Genomic DNA, 16,698 nt, shown 5'->3' with positions numbered 1-16,698 from the left:
CAGCCACAGGCTCTAACAGTGGCAGAGGTCAATGGGAGGGGAGGGGAGGATGGTTGGTTGGGGGATGAGGAGGGGGAGGTATGTGAGGTGAGGGCAGGGCCAGGATGGACTGGAAATGTGGCCCCAGCAGCATTTATAAACATGGCCCCACTACTCTGGTCGGGATCTTTGTTTACGTACGTCCATACGTGCGTGTTGCGCTGTGTCGCAAGCTCACAAGACAGACAACTTTGCCACTTCTGCGTTTCAAGGGGGAGAACTTTTTGGACCTCCGAGCAATTCCTCTTTTCATCTTCCAAAGCAGTCGGCACCATTTCACCTCCAAACATGTACAGTAGCAGCTATTCCCGGGCCAAATTTGGCCTGGAGGCCAAGGAGCCGTTGCACAAACCCAAAAGCAAGAGCTGTGGCTACTACATGAGGATTGTGTTCTTCTTCTCCTCACTCATCCAGTCCCTCATCATCATCAGCCTGGTGCTGTTCCTCATCTACGGGCAGCCGGAGAAGTCAGCCGAGGAGATGAGAGTCAAGGTGAGGGATTTGATTACTCTTTCACATTTGAAACATGAAATTAGGATCATTTTGAGTAGGACACTGCTTCCACTAAGAAGGATGCAGGTTCATCTTTGTCATCAATACTTTCTGAGATCCTGTGCTTGTGTGCAGGAGCTGGAGCAGGGCTTCAACAGGCTGAGTGAGAACAACATACAGCTGAGGAAGGAGAAAGGCGAGCTGGCAGCTCAACTCGGGGCACGTACAGCTGAGAAAGATGCACTTGCCAAACAGCTGGAGCAGCTTGCGGCCGATGCAAACGCCACAAAGTTTTACGTCGTGAATAAATTCGTAAGTGGATATATTGGAGCAGTGAGTTTATCTCCCATCAATACTGTTGTTGTTTTTATTTTAATTACAACAAAACCTTTACGCAGACCAACTGTGAAAAGCAGTTAGCGATAACGCGAAGCCTGATGATGCGCTGCCAGACTCCCCCCATACAACAACCGGTTGCCGTCACTACAAGCAGTATGTATTCCCATCCATCCTTACTTGTAAAGTTTTTAGAAATTAACCTTGGTGGATTTTTTTTAACAAAAAATTACAGCATAATTATACTTGTATGAGTGAATGATTTTTCAAGAATAAATTCGTTTCTGACCCATTTTCATATTTTTACTCGAGTTAATCAAATACATAAAACATTTTATTGTAAAACTAAAAGGTAAGCATGTCATGTTTTTTTAATCTGAAACTTGGACAAACGTTCGCAACCAGCTCGTCATGAGCCAATATTCTAAAACAGCCGTGCCACCTTTCCAGATGAGCTGAGAACTTTACAGAGCCTCAACGCGCAGCAGAAAGCAATGATTGATCTCATCGAAGCCAACTTCACCCACATGGTCCACTACCTGAGTCAGGAACGGGACAACGCCCTTAAGGACAGAGACGTCCACCACCAGGATGTCATCTCTCTTCGCAAAGAAAACACCATGTTCAAGGAGCAGCTCACCATCTACACCAGGTACACCCGTGTGCCTGTTTGTTGAAAACTGAATCAATAATCAACTCAATTCCAAACATTGTCTTTCGCCAGGAAATGTAAAGAGGACTTCGCTCATTCCCTAGATGGGATCCAATCGGTGACCAGGGATTTTCTGAACAAAATCAACAACCTGTTCCCCCACCAGCTGACCTTTCACCTCACCTGTGAAAGCCAGCAGGAGCAAGTGGAGAAGATAAGAAACAGCTGCACCAACCTGTCCAGAGATGTGGAGAACAAGTTTCAGCGGTATTTGGACAATGTGGGCAACAAGGTACATGCACAGGAATTAAAAAAAAAATAATAATAATTTTAAAGTTGATTCAGACATACTACTGAGAAAAATGTGCAACCTCCAGAGAGGATGCATTTCCTCTGGAAAAATACAAATTCACAGAGTTAAGGACACAGCTGCCCACTGAGGTGAACTTAAGGTCAATGGAGGTGATTTCCAGCGCTACTCATACAATGGCAAGTTATGGAGAACAAAAGATACATATCCTCTCCAAATAACGCAGTAAATCTAATTGGCCTAAATCTGTTGTGTCATTGTTTTGGGGTTTTCTGAAAGTATTCCGCTTGCAGCGCATAGCTCATTTCTTTTGATCTCATTGTGTTTTTTTTTCTTATTGAGATAAGTAGAAAATAAAATCAGGATTTTCCAGGGATTCCCAACCACTGAGTCCATGCAATGTAATTTTTTCTGTCTTCCTGTTGAAGGTGGCTGAGATTCAAGCCACGTCAAGCCGACTGGAGGTGCAAAACTCCCACTTGCGCGCTGACCTGACGAGTTGCGAACGTACGCGCAACGAGACCATCATGGAGACCAGCAGGCAGCTGCAACTCAAGCAGACCACTCATGACGACAAGGTTCTTTTAAGCACGCCGCCATCCAACCCTTTGTTCGTGTTGTCCCTCTTAAACAAACCTGTGCTATTCAGATGGCCAAACTGCTGACTGAGCAGAACCGGCTAAGAGAGCAGAAACAATTGCTAGCGGACACTTTGGCCCTGAAAGAAAATGAGCTGCAAACCCTCAGGGCATTGCCCAATTGCAAGGTACAATACTCTCAACTGGCACACACACATATGGGGATGTCAGTGTTCTCTGAATAAATGGAGCATGGTGCAGAGGTGAGGTGGAGGCGTGTGGACTCAGCATTCGAGAGGAATCAGAAGCAGCAGCAGCAGGAAGGATGGATGGGCGGCCGAGATAACAACTCTTGAATGCGCTCGAGTTGAACTTGGCAACTCGTGTGTGTGTGTGTGTGTGTGTGTGTGTGTGTGTGTGTGTGTGTGTGTGTGTGTGTGTGTGTGTGTGTGTGTGTGTGTGTGTGTGTGTGTGTGTGTGTCTGTGTGCAATCACAGTAAACTGCATTCGTGTTCTGCAGGTGGGTCTTCCTAAACCTGCAGGCGGGCCGCCGTTCCACCAGCAGAACAGACAAACGTCAGCCAACTGGCCTGCTTTTGCAGCACCAAGCCTCAGCAAAACTCCAACGGTAATTTTTATATGTTTCTAGATTGCAAGACTTTCAGTGTTATGATGTCAATTTTGACCACATCAAATCTTCTGTCTTTGCAGTCTAATAGTTATTTAGTCCCATTTTCTTTTTTCTCCTTCAGGTGAGATGAACTGACGCATTACCAATGTATGGATGACGGTGTATGAAAATGATATCATGACATGACGAACGAGACTAAGAACTTTCTGTAAATATACTGATGTCACATACGCTCATGATTTGTTGTAATAGATGTGTGTATCTCTTCAGGCTTCAGTCAGGGTCATGTAAAAAAAAAAATGACACTGGTGTAAATATTACTTGTGTGTGGTACTCACTTTGTTTCTAAACCTTGCTTTCTGTTCTGCCCTCAGAATTGTTTTCTTGATGATAGAATTGTTTGTGTACTTAAAGCCGATTTACTTAACGTATACTTTATGCTAAGAAATGTTTTCTATGCAAGGAAGCATTCACAGTTGTCGTTTACTTTTAATATTATTATTTTTAATAAACATTTATGTTAGAACTTGTCTGGTGTTTTGTTCCTTGTCCCAATGATCGTGAGGAGCAAGGGAGCCCCATTTCAACCCCTTACACTGAGTGCCAAGCAGGGAAGAAATGAGTACCATTGTTATAGTCACTGGTATGACCCGGCCGCGGGTTGAACCCACGACCTCCCAATCTCAGGGCGGGCACTCTCCTCTCAGGCCACTGAGCTGGTAAACACTCAGCATAGTCTAGTGGTATAACACTTAGTAGTTTTAAAAAAAACATGCTTGTATACGCCTATTGTTATCCAGTATGAATAATTTTGAATAATTTAAAACTATTCTACTTGTTAATACCTACGCGCAAAATGGGAGAAAGAAAAAATAAATTCTAAACGGAGATTGCAGTGACCTCATTTTCACATGGTACATGCTTACGTCTTGCATAGTGTAGTGGTTAGTGCTCTGGGCTCTCACCCCAACAACCCAGGTTCGAATCTCAGAGGGATCTAAACTTTTATTTCATAAAAAATTGACAACACAGTTGCTCGTGTGCTACCCCATATAACCATACACCTCGCTAAAGCTAGGGTTCAGTTTAAGCTTCAGTTAGGATTAGAGCTAGAGCTAGGGTGAAGTTTAGGGTTAGACCTAGGTTTAGGGTTAAAGCTAAGGTTAGAGGGTAAGGGGCTACAGCGAGGGCTGGGGTTAGGTTTAAGGTTAGAGCTAGGGTTAAGGCTAGGGTAAGGGGCTACAGCAAGGGCTGGGGTTAAGTTTAAGGTTAGAGCTAGGGTTAAGGCTAGGGTAAGGGACTACAGCGAGGGTTAGCGCTACCGTTGGGGGCTAGAGCAAGGGTTAGAGCTAGGGTTAGAGCTAGGCTTAGAGCTAGGGTTAGGGCTAGGGGTAGGGTTAGAGCTGGAGCTAGGGTTAGGTTTATAGCTAGAGATAGAGCTAGGGTTAGAGTTAGGGCTAGGGTTAGAGCTAGTGCTAGGGTTAGGGTTAGAGCCAGGGTTAGAGCTAGGGTTAGGGCTAGAGCTGGGGTTAGGGTCAGAGCTAGGGTTAGGGTTAGAGCAAGGGTTAGGGTTAGAGATAGAGCGAGGGTTAGGGTTAGAACTAGGGTTAGGGTTAGCGCTAGGGTTAGGGTTAGAGGTAGGGCTCGGGTTAGACTAGGGATAGAGCTAGAGGTAGGGTTAGGGTTAGATTTAGGGTTAGAGTTAGAGCTAGGGTTAGAGCTGGGGTTAGGGTTAGAGCTAGCGTTAGAGCTAGGGTTAGGGTTAGAGCTGGGGTTAGGGTCAGAGCTAGGGTTAGGGTTAGAGCAAGGGTTATGGTTAGAGCTAGAGGTAGGGTTAGTACTAGGGTTAGGGTTAGCGCTAGGGTTAGGGTTAGAGGTAGGGCTGGGGTTAGTTCTAGGGTTAGAGCTAGACGTAGGGTTAGGGTTAGAGCTAAGGTTAGGGTTAGAGTTAGAGCTAGGGTTAGGGTTAGAGCTAGTGTTAGAGCTAGGGTTAGGGTTAGAGCTAGCGTTAGAGCTAGGGTTAGGATTAGAGTTAGAGCTAGGGTTAGGGTTAGAGCTAGGGTTAGTGCTAGGGTTAGAGCTGGAGCTAGAGTTAGGGTTAGAGCTAGGGTTAGGGTTAGGGTTAGAGCTAGGGTTAGGGTTAGAGCTAGCGTTAGAGCTAGGGTTAGGGTTAGGTTAGTGTTAGAGCTAGGGTTAGGGTTAGGATTAGAGTTAGAGCTAGGGTTAGGGTTAGAGCTAGGGGTAGTGCTAGGGTTAGAGCTGGAGATAGGGTTAGGGTTAGAGCTAGGGTTAGGGTTAGAGCTAGCGTTAGAGCTAGGGTTGGCTGCTAGGGTTAGCGTTAGAGCTAGGGTTAGGGTTAGGGTTTGTTTTAGGCTTAGGCTTGCTTTTGCTGTGCTGAGGCTTAGGGTTAGGCTTGCTCTTGCTGTGGTTAGGGTTAGGGTTAGGGTTTGTGTTAGGCTTAGGCTTGCTTTTGCTGTGCTGAGGCTTAGGGTTAGGCTTGCTCTTGCTGTGGTTAGGGTTAGGGTTAGGGTTTGTGTTAGGCTTAGGCTTGCTTTTGCTGTGCTGAGGCTTAGGGTTAGGCTTGCTCTTGCTGTGGTTAGGGTTAGGGTTAGGGTTAGGGTTTGTGTTAGGCTTAGGCTTGCTTTTGCTGTGCTGAGGCTTAGGGTTAGGCTTGCTCTTGCTGTGGTTAGGGTTAGGGTTAGGGTTTGTGTTAGGCTTAGGCTTGCTTTTGCTGTGCTGAGGCTTAGGGTTAGGCTTGCTCTTGCTGTGGTTAGGGTTAGGGTTAGGGTTTGTGTTAGGCTTAGGCTTGCTTTTGCTGTGCTGAGGCTTAGGGTTAGGCTTACTCTTGCTGTGGTTAGGGTTAGGGTTAGGGTTAGGGTTTGTGTTAGGCTTAGGCTTGCTTTTGCTGTGCTGAGGCTTAGGGTTAGGCTTGCTCTTGCTGTGGTTAGGGTTAGGGTTAGGGTTTGTGTTAGGCTTAGGCTTGCTTTTGCTGTGCTGAGGCTTAGGGTTAGGCTTGCTCTTGCTGTGGTTAGGGTTAGGGTTAGGGTTTGTGTTAGGCTTAGGCTTGCTTTTGCTTTGCTGAGGCTTAGGGTTAGGCTTGCTCTTGCTGTGGTTAGGGTTAGGGTTAGGGTTAGGGTTTGTGTTAGGCTTAGGCTTGCTTTTGCTGTGCTGAGGCTTAGGGTTAGGCTTGCTCTTGCTGTGGTTAGGGTTAGGGTTAGGGTTTGTGTTAGGCTTGGGCTTGCTTTTGCTGTGCTGAGGCTTAGGGTTAGGCTTGCTCTTGCTGTGGTTAGGGTTAGGGTTAGGGTTTGTGTTAGGCTTAGGCTTGCTTTTGCTGTGCTGAGGCTTAGGGTTAGGCTTGCTCTTGCTGTGGTTAGGGTTAGGGTTAGGGTTAGGGTTTGTGTTAGGCTTAGGCTTGCTTTTGCTGTGCTGAGGCTTAGGGTTAGGCTTGCTCTTGCTGTGGTTAGGGTTAGGGTTAGGGTTTGTGTTAGGCTTAGGCTTGCTTTTGCTGTGCTGAGGCTTAGGGTTAGGCTTGCTCTTGCTGTGGTTAGGGTTAGGGTTAGGGTTTGTGTTAGGCTCAGGCTGGCTTTTGCTGTGCTGAGGCTTAGGGTTAGGCTTGCTCTTGCTGTGGTTAGGGTTAGGGTTAGGGTTTGTGTTAGGCTCAGGCTGGCTTTTGCTGTCCTGAGGCTTAGGGTTAGGCTTGCTCTTGCTGTGGTTAGGGTTAGGGTTAGGGTTAGGGTTTGTGTTAGGCTCAGGCTGGCTTTTGCTGTGCTGAGGCTTAGGGTTAGGCTTGCTCTTGCTGTGGTTAGGGTTAGGGTTAGGGTTAGGGTTTGTGTTAGGCTCAGGCTGGCTTTTGCTGTGCTGAGGCTTAGGGTTAGGCTTGCTCTTGCTGTGGTTAGGGTTAGGGTTAGGGTTAGGGTTTGTGTTAGGCTCAGGCTGGCTTTTGCTGTGCTGAGGCTTAGGGTTAGGCTTGCTCTTGCTGTGGTTAGGGTTAGGGTTAGGGTTAGGGTTTGTGTTAGGCTCAGGCTGGCTTTTGCTGTGCTGAGGCTTAGGGTTAGGCTTGCTCTTGCTGTGGTTAGGGTTAGGGTTAGGGTTAGGGTTTGTGTTAGGCTCAGGCTGGCTTTTGCTGTGCTGAGGCTTAGGGTTAGGCTTGCTCTTGCTGTGGTTAGGGTTAGGGTTAGGGTTAGGGTTTGTGTTAGGCTCAGGCTGGCTTTTGCTGTGCTGAGGCTTAGGGTTAGGCTTGCTCTTGCTGTGGTTAGGGTTAGGGTTAGGGTTAGGGTTTGTGTTAGGCTCAGGCTGGCTTTTGCTGTGCTGAGGCTTAGGGTTAGGCTTGCTCTTGCTGTGGTTAGGGTTAGGGTTAGGGTTTGTGTTAGGCTCAGGCTGGCTTTTGCTGTGCTGAGGCTTAGGGTTAGGCTTGCTCTTGCTGTGGTTAGGGTTAGGGTTAGGGTTTGTGTTAGGCTCAGGCTGGCTTTTGCTGTGCTGAGGCTTAGGGTTAGGCTTGCTCTTGCTGTGGTTAGGGTTAGGGTTAGGGTTTGTGTTAGGCTCAGGCTGGCTTTTGCTGTGCTGAGGCTTAGGGTTAGGCTTGCTCTTGCTGTGGTTAGGGTTAGGGTTAGGGTTTGTGTTAGGCTCAGGCTGGCTTTTGCTGTGCTGAGGCTTAGGGTTAGGCTTGCTCTTGCTGTGGTTAGGGTTAGGGTTAGGGTTAGGGTTTGTGTTAGGCTCAGGCTGGCTTTTGCTGTGCTGAGGCTTAGGGTTAGGCTTGCTCTTGCTGTGGTTAGGGTTAGGGTTAGGGTTAGGGTTTGTGTTAGGCTCAGGCTGGCTTTTGCTGTGCTGAGGCTTAGGGTTAGGCTTGCTCTTGCTGTGGTTAGGGTTAGGGTTAGGGTTAGGGTTTGTGTTAGGCTCAGGCTGGCTTTTGCTGTGCTGAGGCTTAGGGTTAGGCTTGCTCTTGCTGTGGTTAGGGTTAGGGTTAGGGTTAGGGTTTGTGTTAGGCTCAGGCTGGCTTTTGCTGTGCTGAGGCTTAGGGTTAGGCTTGCTCTTGCTGTGGTTAGGGCTAGGGTTAGGGTTAGGGTTTGTGTTAGGCTCAGGCTGGCTTTTGCTGTGCTGAGGCTTAGGGTTAGGCTTGCTCTTGCTGTGGTTAGGGTTAGGGTTAGGGTTTGTGTTAGGCTCAGGCTGGCTTTTGCTGTGCTGAGGCTTAGGGTTAGGCTTGCTCTTGCTGTGGTTAGGGTTAGGGTTAGGGTTTGTGTGAGGCTCAGGCTGGCTTTTGCTGTGCTGAGGCTTAGGGTTAGGCTTGCTCTTGCTGTGGTTAGGGTTAGGGTTAGGGTTAGGGTTTGTGTTAGGCTTAGGCTTGCTTTTGCTGTGCTGAGGCTTAGGGTTAGGCTTGCTCTTGCTGTGGTTAGGGTTAGGGTTAGGGTTTGTGTTAGGCTTAGGCTTGCTTTTGCTGTGCTGAGGCTTAGGGTTAGGCTTGCTCTTGCTGTGGTTAGGGTTAGGGTTAGGGTTTGTGTTAGGCTTAGGCTTGCTTTTGCTTTGCTGAGGCTTAGGGTTAGGCTTGCTCTTGCTGTGGTTAGGGTTAGGGTTAGGGTTAGGGTTTGTGTTAGGCTTAGGCTTGCTTTTGCTGTGCTGAGGCTTAGGGTTAGGCTTGCTCTTGCTGTGGTTAGGGTTAGGGTTAGGGTTTGTGTTAGGCTTGGGCTTGCTTTTGCTGTGCTGAGGCTTAGGGTTAGGCTTGCTCTTGCTGTGGTTAGGGTTAGGGTTAGGGTTTGTGTTAGGCTTAGGCTTGCTTTTGCTGTGCTGAGGCTTAGGGTTAGGCTTGCTCTTGCTGTGGTTAGGGTTAGGGTTAGGGTTAGGGTTTGTGTTAGGCTTAGGCTTGCTTTTGCTGTGCTGAGGCTTAGGGTTAGGCTTGCTCTTGCTGTGGTTAGGGTTAGGGTTAGGGTTTGTGTTAGGCTTAGGCTTGCTTTTGCTGTGCTGAGGCTTAGGGTTAGGCTTGCTCTTGCTGTGGTTAGGGTTAGGGTTAGGGTTTGTGTTAGGCTCAGGCTGGCTTTTGCTGTGCTGAGGCTTAGGGTTAGGCTTGCTCTTGCTGTGGTTAGGGTTAGGGTTAGGGTTTGTGTTAGGCTCAGGCTGGCTTTTGCTGTCCTGAGGCTTAGGGTTAGGCTTGCTCTTGCTGTGGTTAGGGTTAGGGTTAGGGTTAGGGTTTGTGTTAGGCTCAGGCTGGCTTTTGCTGTGCTGAGGCTTAGGGTTAGGCTTGCTCTTGCTGTGGTTAGGGTTAGGGTTAGGGTTAGGGTTTGTGTTAGGCTCAGGCTGGCTTTTGCTGTGCTGAGGCTTAGGGTTAGGCTTGCTCTTGCTGTGGTTAGGGTTAGGGTTAGGGTTAGGGTTTGTGTTAGGCTCAGGCTGGCTTTTGCTGTGCTGAGGCTTAGGGTTAGGCTTGCTCTTGCTGTGGTTAGGGTTAGGGTTAGGGTTAGGGTTTGTGTTAGGCTCAGGCTGGCTTTTGCTGTGCTGAGGCTTAGGGTTAGGCTTGCTCTTGCTGTGGTTAGGGTTAGGGTTAGGGTTAGGGTTTGTGTTAGGCTCAGGCTGGCTTTTGCTGTGCTGAGGCTTAGGGTTAGGCTTGCTCTTGCTGTGGTTAGGGTTAGGGTTAGGGTTAGGGTTTGTGTTAGGCTCAGGCTGGCTTTTGCTGTGCTGAGGCTTAGGGTTAGGCTTGCTCTTGCTGTGGTTAGGGTTAGGGTTAGGGTTAGGGTTTGTGTTAGGCTCAGGCTGGCTTTTGCTGTGCTGAGGCTTAGGGTTAGGCTTGCTCTTGCTGTGGTTAGGGTTAGGGTTAGGGTTAGGGTTTGTGTTAGGCTCAGGCTGGCTTTTGCTGTGCTGAGGCTTAGGGTTAGGCTTGCTCTTGCTGTGGTTAGGGTTAGGGTTAGGGTTTGTGTTAGGCTCAGGCTGGCTTTTGCTGTGCTGAGGCTTAGGGTTAGGCTTGCTCTTGCTGTGGTTAGGGTTAGGGTTAGGGTTTGTGTTAGGCTCAGGCTGGCTTTTGCTGTGCTGAGGCTTAGGGTTAGGCTTGCTCTTGCTGTGGTTAGGGTTAGGGTTAGGGTTTGTGTTAGGCTCAGGCTGGCTTTTGCTGTGCTGAGGCTTAGGGTTAGGCTTGCTCTTGCTGTGGTTAGGGTTAGGGTTAGGGTTTGTGTTAGGCTCAGGCTGGCTTTTGCTGTGCTGAGGCTTAGGGTTAGGCTTGCTCTTGCTGTGGTTAGGGTTAGGGTTAGGGTTAGGGTTTGTGTTAGGCTCAGGCTGGCTTTTGCTGTGCTGAGGCTTAGGGTTAGGCTTGCTCTTGCTGTGGTTAGGGTTAGGGTTAGGGTTTGTGTTAGGCTCAGGCTGGCTTTTGCTGTGCTGAGGCTTAGGGTTAGGCTTGCTCTTGCTGTGGTTAGGGTTAGGGTTAGGGTTTGTGTTAGGCTCAGGCTGGCTTTTGCTGTGCTGAGGCTTAGGGTTAGGCTTGCTCTTGCTGTGGTTAGGGTTAGGGTTAGGGTTTGTGTTAGGCTCAGGCTGGCTTTTGCTGTGCTGAGGCTTAGGGTTAGGCTTGCTCTTGCTGTGGTTAGGGTTAGGGTTTGTGTTAGGCTCAGGCTGGCTTTTGCTGTGCTGAGGCTTAGGGTTAGGCTTGCTCTTGCTGTGGTTAGGGTTAGGGTTAGGGTTAGGGTTTGTGTTAGGCTCAGGCTGGCTTTTGCTGTGCTGAGGCTTAGGGTTAGGCTTGCTCTTGCTGTGGTTAGGGTTAGGGTTAGGGTTTGTGTTAGGCTCAGGCTGGCTTTTGCTGTGCTGAGGCTTAGGGTTAGGCTTGCTCTTGCTGTGGTTAGGGTTAGGGTTAGGGTTTGTGTTAGGCTCAGGCTGGCTTTTGCTGTGCTGAGGCTTAGGGTTAGGCTTGCTCTTGCTGTGGTTAGGGTTAGGGTTAGGGTTTGTGTTAGGCTCAGGCTGGCTTTTGCTGTGCTGAGGCTTAGGGTTAGGCTTGCTCTTGCTGTGGTTAGGGTTAGGGTTAGGGTTTGTGTTAGGCTCAGGCTGGCTTTTGCTGTGCTGAGGCTTAGGGTTAGGCTTGCTCTTGCTGTGGTTAGGGTTAGGGTTAGGGTTAGGGTTTGTGTTAGGCTCAGGCTGGCTTTTGCTGTGCTGAGGCTTAGGGTTAGGCTTGCTCTTGCTGTGGTTAGGGTTAGGGTTAGGGTTAGGGTTTGTGTTAGGCTCAGGCTGGCTTTTGCTGTGCTGAGGCTTAGGGTTAGGCTTGCTCTTGCTGTGGTTAGGGTTAGGGTTAGGGTTAGGGTTTGTGTTAGGCTCAGGCTGGCTTTTGCTGTGCTGAGGCTTAGGGTTAGGCTTGCTCTTGCTGTGGTTAGGGTTAGGGTTAGGGTTAGGGTTTGTGTTAGGCTCAGGCTGGCTTTTGCTGTGCTGAGGCTTAGGGTTAGGCTTGCTCTTGCTGTGGTTAGGGTTAGGGTTAGGGTTTGTGTTAGGCTCAGGCTGGCTTTTGCTGTGCTGAGGCTTAGGGTTAGGCTTGCTCTTGCTGTGGTTAGGGTTAGGGTTAGGGTTAGGGTTTGTGTTAGGCTCAGGCTGGCTTTTGCTGTGCTGAGGCTTAGGGTTAGGCTTGCTCTTGCTGTGGTTAGGGTTAGGGTTAGGGTTTGTGTTAGGCTTAGGCTTGCTTTTGCTGTGCTGAGGCTTAGGGTTAGGCTTGCTCTTGCTGTGGTTAGGGTTAGGGTTAGGGTTTGTGTTAGGCTTAGGCTTGCTTTTGCTGTGCTGAGGCTTAGGGTTAGGCTTGCTCTTGCTGTGGTTAGGGTTAGGGTTAGGTTTTTTTTTTACCTTTTATTCAAACACAAACATTCGGTGTAATAACACCATCAACTACAAGCCAACAAATACAAAATTAAAATATCAGTGTTGGCATAACGTGTGTCGGGTGGCAATGGCATAGCAGCAATGCTGTCTGTCACTCACTCGTGAATCTACGCGATATATATATCTATCTATATCTAAATCAGCAGCGCCAGCGAGGGTTAGATAGAGGAGGGACTTTACGAATCAGTGACGTAATTTCCCGTCTCGGGAGGGGAATTTGTTGAACGAATCGTTTGAGTGAACCTGATTCTGAAGATTCGTTCACCTAAGAGAACTGGAATGCACATCTCTAGTCCGAAGCCACCCTTTCCACAGTAGTCACCATGACAGGCAACCACCCGGTGGCGTCAGTGTGCCGAGCGCCGTTGGACGATCAGGAGAAGAAGATTTGAATTGACGGCTGTGACGTCAGGGCTTTAGGTCAATTGAAGACAGGTGTGCTCAAGGGAAGTTATCATATGCAGGTGCCACCGAGCGCGGGGCGGCGGACGGTTTCTCAGGTAAGCGAGCATGCTAGCAAATGGTCGTCTCCTGCCGTTTTCCGCGACGGACGCCGTGTTGGTTGCACGATTTTCGCGCTCAAGGGAAGTTCTCAAATGCAGGTGCCACTGAGCGCGTGGCATTTTCTCAGGTAAGGGAGCAAATGTTTGTCGTTTCTTGCCGTCTCTCACGACGGACGCCATGATTGTTTGTCGGAGGATTTTCACACGGCGACTGTAGGCGTCGAAGTTAACTGGAGAGCGCAAGGAGAGTTTTCACATCGGCCCCAAAATGTGTGGTTTGTTGCCTTTTTTATTTTGTTTGTCGCAGGATTGTCGTACTCCCGTGACTCGGCAACGTCACGTCCACTGCGACGGTGAGCCTGGAGGTAAATTGTAGGCCGCAGGCAATTTAGCCCGTGACCAAATGTTTGCAGTTTCTTACGATGCCATTTATTTCCCGCAGGATTTTCGCTATCTAGGGGGTGCTTGAGGTTTGGGCACGGCACGCCTCAATCGACTTTGCGTCGTTGCGCGTTTTGGTGGTATTTTAAATGTCTTTCGCGTTTTTTTTAAATGCTGGCCAGCATTTTTTCATTCGTTTGTTTGTAGAAGGTTCGTAATGACGCGGCCGATAAGCGCGTGTTTGTCTGACTATAGGAAATGTTAGTTTCACTCTAGTCAACTAAACAATCTTTTTTATTATTTTGTATTATGCGTGTGCCATTTCCGTGTTATGCAAACTGATAAATGTAACGAATTTGTTACGTCATGTCCAAATCAGAGCAAATCCATTCGAAGATGGGGCTCGTTCCGTCATGCAACAAACATTTGCGCGGGTTATTTTCTCCCGTTTTGGACGCCGCCAACCTGGATCATCTGTCCAATGGGAGGTGAGTTGATGAATGATGAAATTAAAATATGAATTATAATCCTGAATAATTATTATAATTTACTACAATATAATGATATATTTTTTCAACTGCAAAACTCTACTTAGTATGTATAAAATTAAAATATCTATTTTTGTTGCAATAATTTCTGTTTGTCTTTTGTAGCACTAGAAAAGGCTGCCCAGCCAGCATCCTTCTATACAAAGCAAGCAGGAGGCTCTTGAGGAGCTATTTCAGTGATGCTGAAGACACTGAGGAAGAGTAGTCCTAAATCAGGTGAAAACCTGTTTTTGTCAAGTTTCAGCTTCCCAACACACAATGGTTGTCGAGTTTTAGCTTCCCAGCACACAATGTCTGTCTGTGTTTTTGTAGGCTGCAAGAGGAGCCGAATGGGATAAGTAATTCCACATGAAAAGGCGCAATGGCCTATCCAAAGGCGCAATGGCCTATCCAGAGGCGCAATGGCCTATCCAGAGGCGCAATGGCCTATCCAGAGGCGCAATGGCCTATCCAGAGGCGCAATGGCCTATCCAAAGGAGCCATGGCCTATCCAAAGGAGCCATGGCCTATCCAAAGGAGCCATGGCCTATCCAAAGGAGCAATGGCCTATCCAAAGGAGCAATGCTATATCAAGTCAAGAATCAAGCAGCACCCTGCAAAAGTCGACGTGTGCGGATCATGTGCCCAGGAGGGGGCAGTGTGGTTGCCTTTGGTTATGGGTGCATCATGTGCCCAGGAGGGGGCAGTGTGGTTGCCTTTGGTTATGGGTGCACGACGGAAAGGTTGCAGGTGTGGACAGTGTTTGGGGGTCTGACGGTTGGTCTTGCTTAAGAGGTTGTGGCTTATCTGGATCCAGGGGTGTCTTGTGCTTGGTTGCCATTGACGGCTCACTTGGGGGAGGACGAGGTGACTTGGATGGAGACAAAACTGAACTTTGACGCGGAGCCCAATGTCCAAGCTTGCCATATGACTTGTACCATTTTGTGTCTTTTTCTAACCTGCCACTGTCGTGCTCGCTGCGTTCTTTGTTCTCCCCCATCGGTGTAGGGCGGCGCTGGAGCGAGCCGATCCCGAATGTCCAATTTTGCAATTTGACTTGTACCATTTTGTCTTTTTCTAACCTGCCACTGTTGCACTTGATCTAACCCTAACCTACCACCACTGTGGTACTTGCGTTCTTTGTTCTCCCCTAGGTGTAGGACAGCATTGGACGGTAACATTTTGTCTTCTTCTAACCTACCACTGTCGTGCTTGATCTAAGCTGTGTGTCCTTTGTTCTCTAGGTGTAGGGGGCGGTGTTTGGGCGAGCCGGTCCACGAGGAAGACGTAATGATGCGAGCAGCGCCCAACTCATTGCGTGTTCTGCCATTTGCAGGCCGGACGCAAAAGGGGGGGGGGGGGGGCGCACGGCCCGATCCGACCGGGCGACGCTCACCAATAGTAGCTAGCCGCTGTGCTCAAGTAAGCAAGTGACCGACAACTTTGGGTGCTCTTTGAGTTTCTAACATTTGTTTCTGTTTCTGCAGATGGCGACCGGGATGTGACACGATCTGATCAGAGGTGAACGGAGCGCTGTGGCATCGCTCTGAAGTCGCCGACTTCTGAGAGAGACCCGCTTCCCTGGAGGCGTCGACCTGCGCAGCTTCAACGTGTGAAATGGATTTTTTAATTTTTAAATAACACCAGCGGTGTCCCAATGTCTGCTTGAGGGCTGCATACTGAAACAAATTCAGAATTCTTTGACACCAATTACTTCAATCAATCAATCACGAAATGTTGCCATTGACATTTTGTGCTGCAAAGCAGTGTTGCGTTCATTCATGTGGTGTGTTGATCAAGTTGCCCCGAGGCTGCCATTTGGACACCAATGGTGACATGTGTGTAGGGCTGCACGTGTATTGGAAAACTGCCATATGGTGGTCTAGGTTATTGACATGCACTTTAAGACAGCAAAGATTGTTTTTTTCATGTCTCAAATGAAACATGTTTTCTTGCCTAACTATTTGTAATGAGTTAAGACGATAAGTCATTGATGTAAGTTAGTTAACTCATCTAACTGATCTCATTGCGATCAAATAGTTAACCTCCATCCAAGAATTTTGCACAACTTGCCTCAATGCAGTGGTCTGGCCCAATACTGCCACGTCATTGGTTTTCCAAAATGTTGTGCAGCCCTCATTGAGTGCCAAACGCGCAGCGACGGCAAGCGCAAGCGACCGCGCAGCGACGGCAAGCGCAAGCGACCGCGCAGCGACGGCAAGCGCAAGCGACCGCGCAGCGACGGCAAGCGCAAGCGACCGCGCAGCGACGGCAAGCGCAAGCGACCGCGCAGCGACGGCAAGCGCAAGCGACCGCGCAGCGACGGCAAGCGCAAGCGACCGCGCAGCGACGGCAAGCGCAAGCGACCGCGCAGCGACGGCAAGCGCAAGCGACCGCGCAGCGACGGCAAGCGCAAGCGACAGCGCAGCGAGACTTTTGTGCTTGTCTTGCAAGGTGGAAGAGACGATGTACGAAACGAAGAGCCGGTGGACGGAGGCCACCAGACCCGCGATTGGTGAGCGGGTTGCAAAGAAAGGAATCACCCAAAGAAAGTAGCTAGTGAAATTTTTCCCCTTGCAAAAACCACCACAATATGTCTGCCTTTCAGGATTGCTGGGGCACTGGATCTGATGAGTGCCTGCACAGAGAGGGACTGGACAGGACCGCGAGACCAGAGGGTAATAATAAAAAACTTTATTTGTAGAGCACCTTTCCTACAAGAAATGCAGCTCAAAGCACTTTACAACAAAGTAAGAAATTACAAGCATTGAATTCTTCATATAGGAACAGACATAAAAAGAAAACAAAAACATTCATGTATGCATACGCAATTAATAAAGGGAGCTTAAAATAGGAGCATGCTTTAATAGACAGGTAATGAGTACGTCCACAGAAGTGAACCGCATGCAACAGAGTGCCGTTTTTCTTTTTGCAGTGGCACGAGGCGGAGGATGAGTCCAAACGTCGAATACCGGCCGGGGGGAGCCAACCTTCGCCCGTGATGAGCGGCCGACACGAGACGGACGGGTGCGGATGCGGCGAGAGCAGAGCGCCCAGCCAGCATTTAAGGAGAGTATGACTGTTTTTCCTTTTGTGCTTTCTTTCTTTCCCTCCCTCCTTCCACTGGGTGTGCACACTGGCCGTCTGCATGAGGCCTCTTTCTTTCTCAGCGCTGCGTCATTTTGCAATATTGTTGTTTTATTGTTGTGTTTTTTAAATACATGAAGTGAACTGTTTGTACTGTAATTGTGTGTGCGTGTACCTCTGAACCTGAATTAAACTGTGAACTGAATTCAAGTGGTCCATTTTAAACCTTGGCATGGGCAGTCTATCGTGCATACAAACTGGAATCATTTGAGACAATCTCAATGACAAGACATTTGTAAAGTTAGTCTCAAACCAAATTGTCTTGTTAAATATGCAGTG

The 16,698-nt window shown here is 48.6% G+C and overlaps 1 protein-coding gene across 1 annotated transcript; it reads left to right on the top strand.

Annotated features, from left to right (window-relative positions):
• The first annotated feature begins 71 nt into the window (after nucleotides 1-71).
• On the top strand, nucleotides 72-3,569 carry plvapb (plasmalemma vesicle associated protein b). Its single transcript, XM_088393492.1, has 9 exons — nucleotides 72-531; nucleotides 667-843; nucleotides 930-1,023; nucleotides 1,318-1,519; nucleotides 1,592-1,811; nucleotides 2,258-2,407; nucleotides 2,479-2,595; nucleotides 2,928-3,035; nucleotides 3,160-3,569. Exons 1-9 carry the CDS (start codon nucleotides 142-144, stop codon nucleotides 3,166-3,168), a joined length of 1,467 nt encoding a protein of 488 aa, XP_088249618.1. The 5' UTR covers nucleotides 72-141; the 3' UTR covers nucleotides 3,169-3,569.
• Nucleotides 3,570-16,698: the final 13,129 nt, after the last annotated feature.

Source organism: Syngnathus floridae, chromosome 13 (genome assembly GCF_059516105.1).
Source record: "Syngnathus floridae isolate MCC-2025c chromosome 13, RoL_Sflo_1.0, whole genome shotgun sequence".
Classification (NCBI taxonomy): domain Eukaryota; kingdom Metazoa; phylum Chordata; class Actinopteri; order Syngnathiformes; family Syngnathidae; genus Syngnathus; species Syngnathus floridae.
Note: the sequence above shows the minus strand (reverse complement) of the source record. Positions and strands in the feature narration are given on the sequence as shown.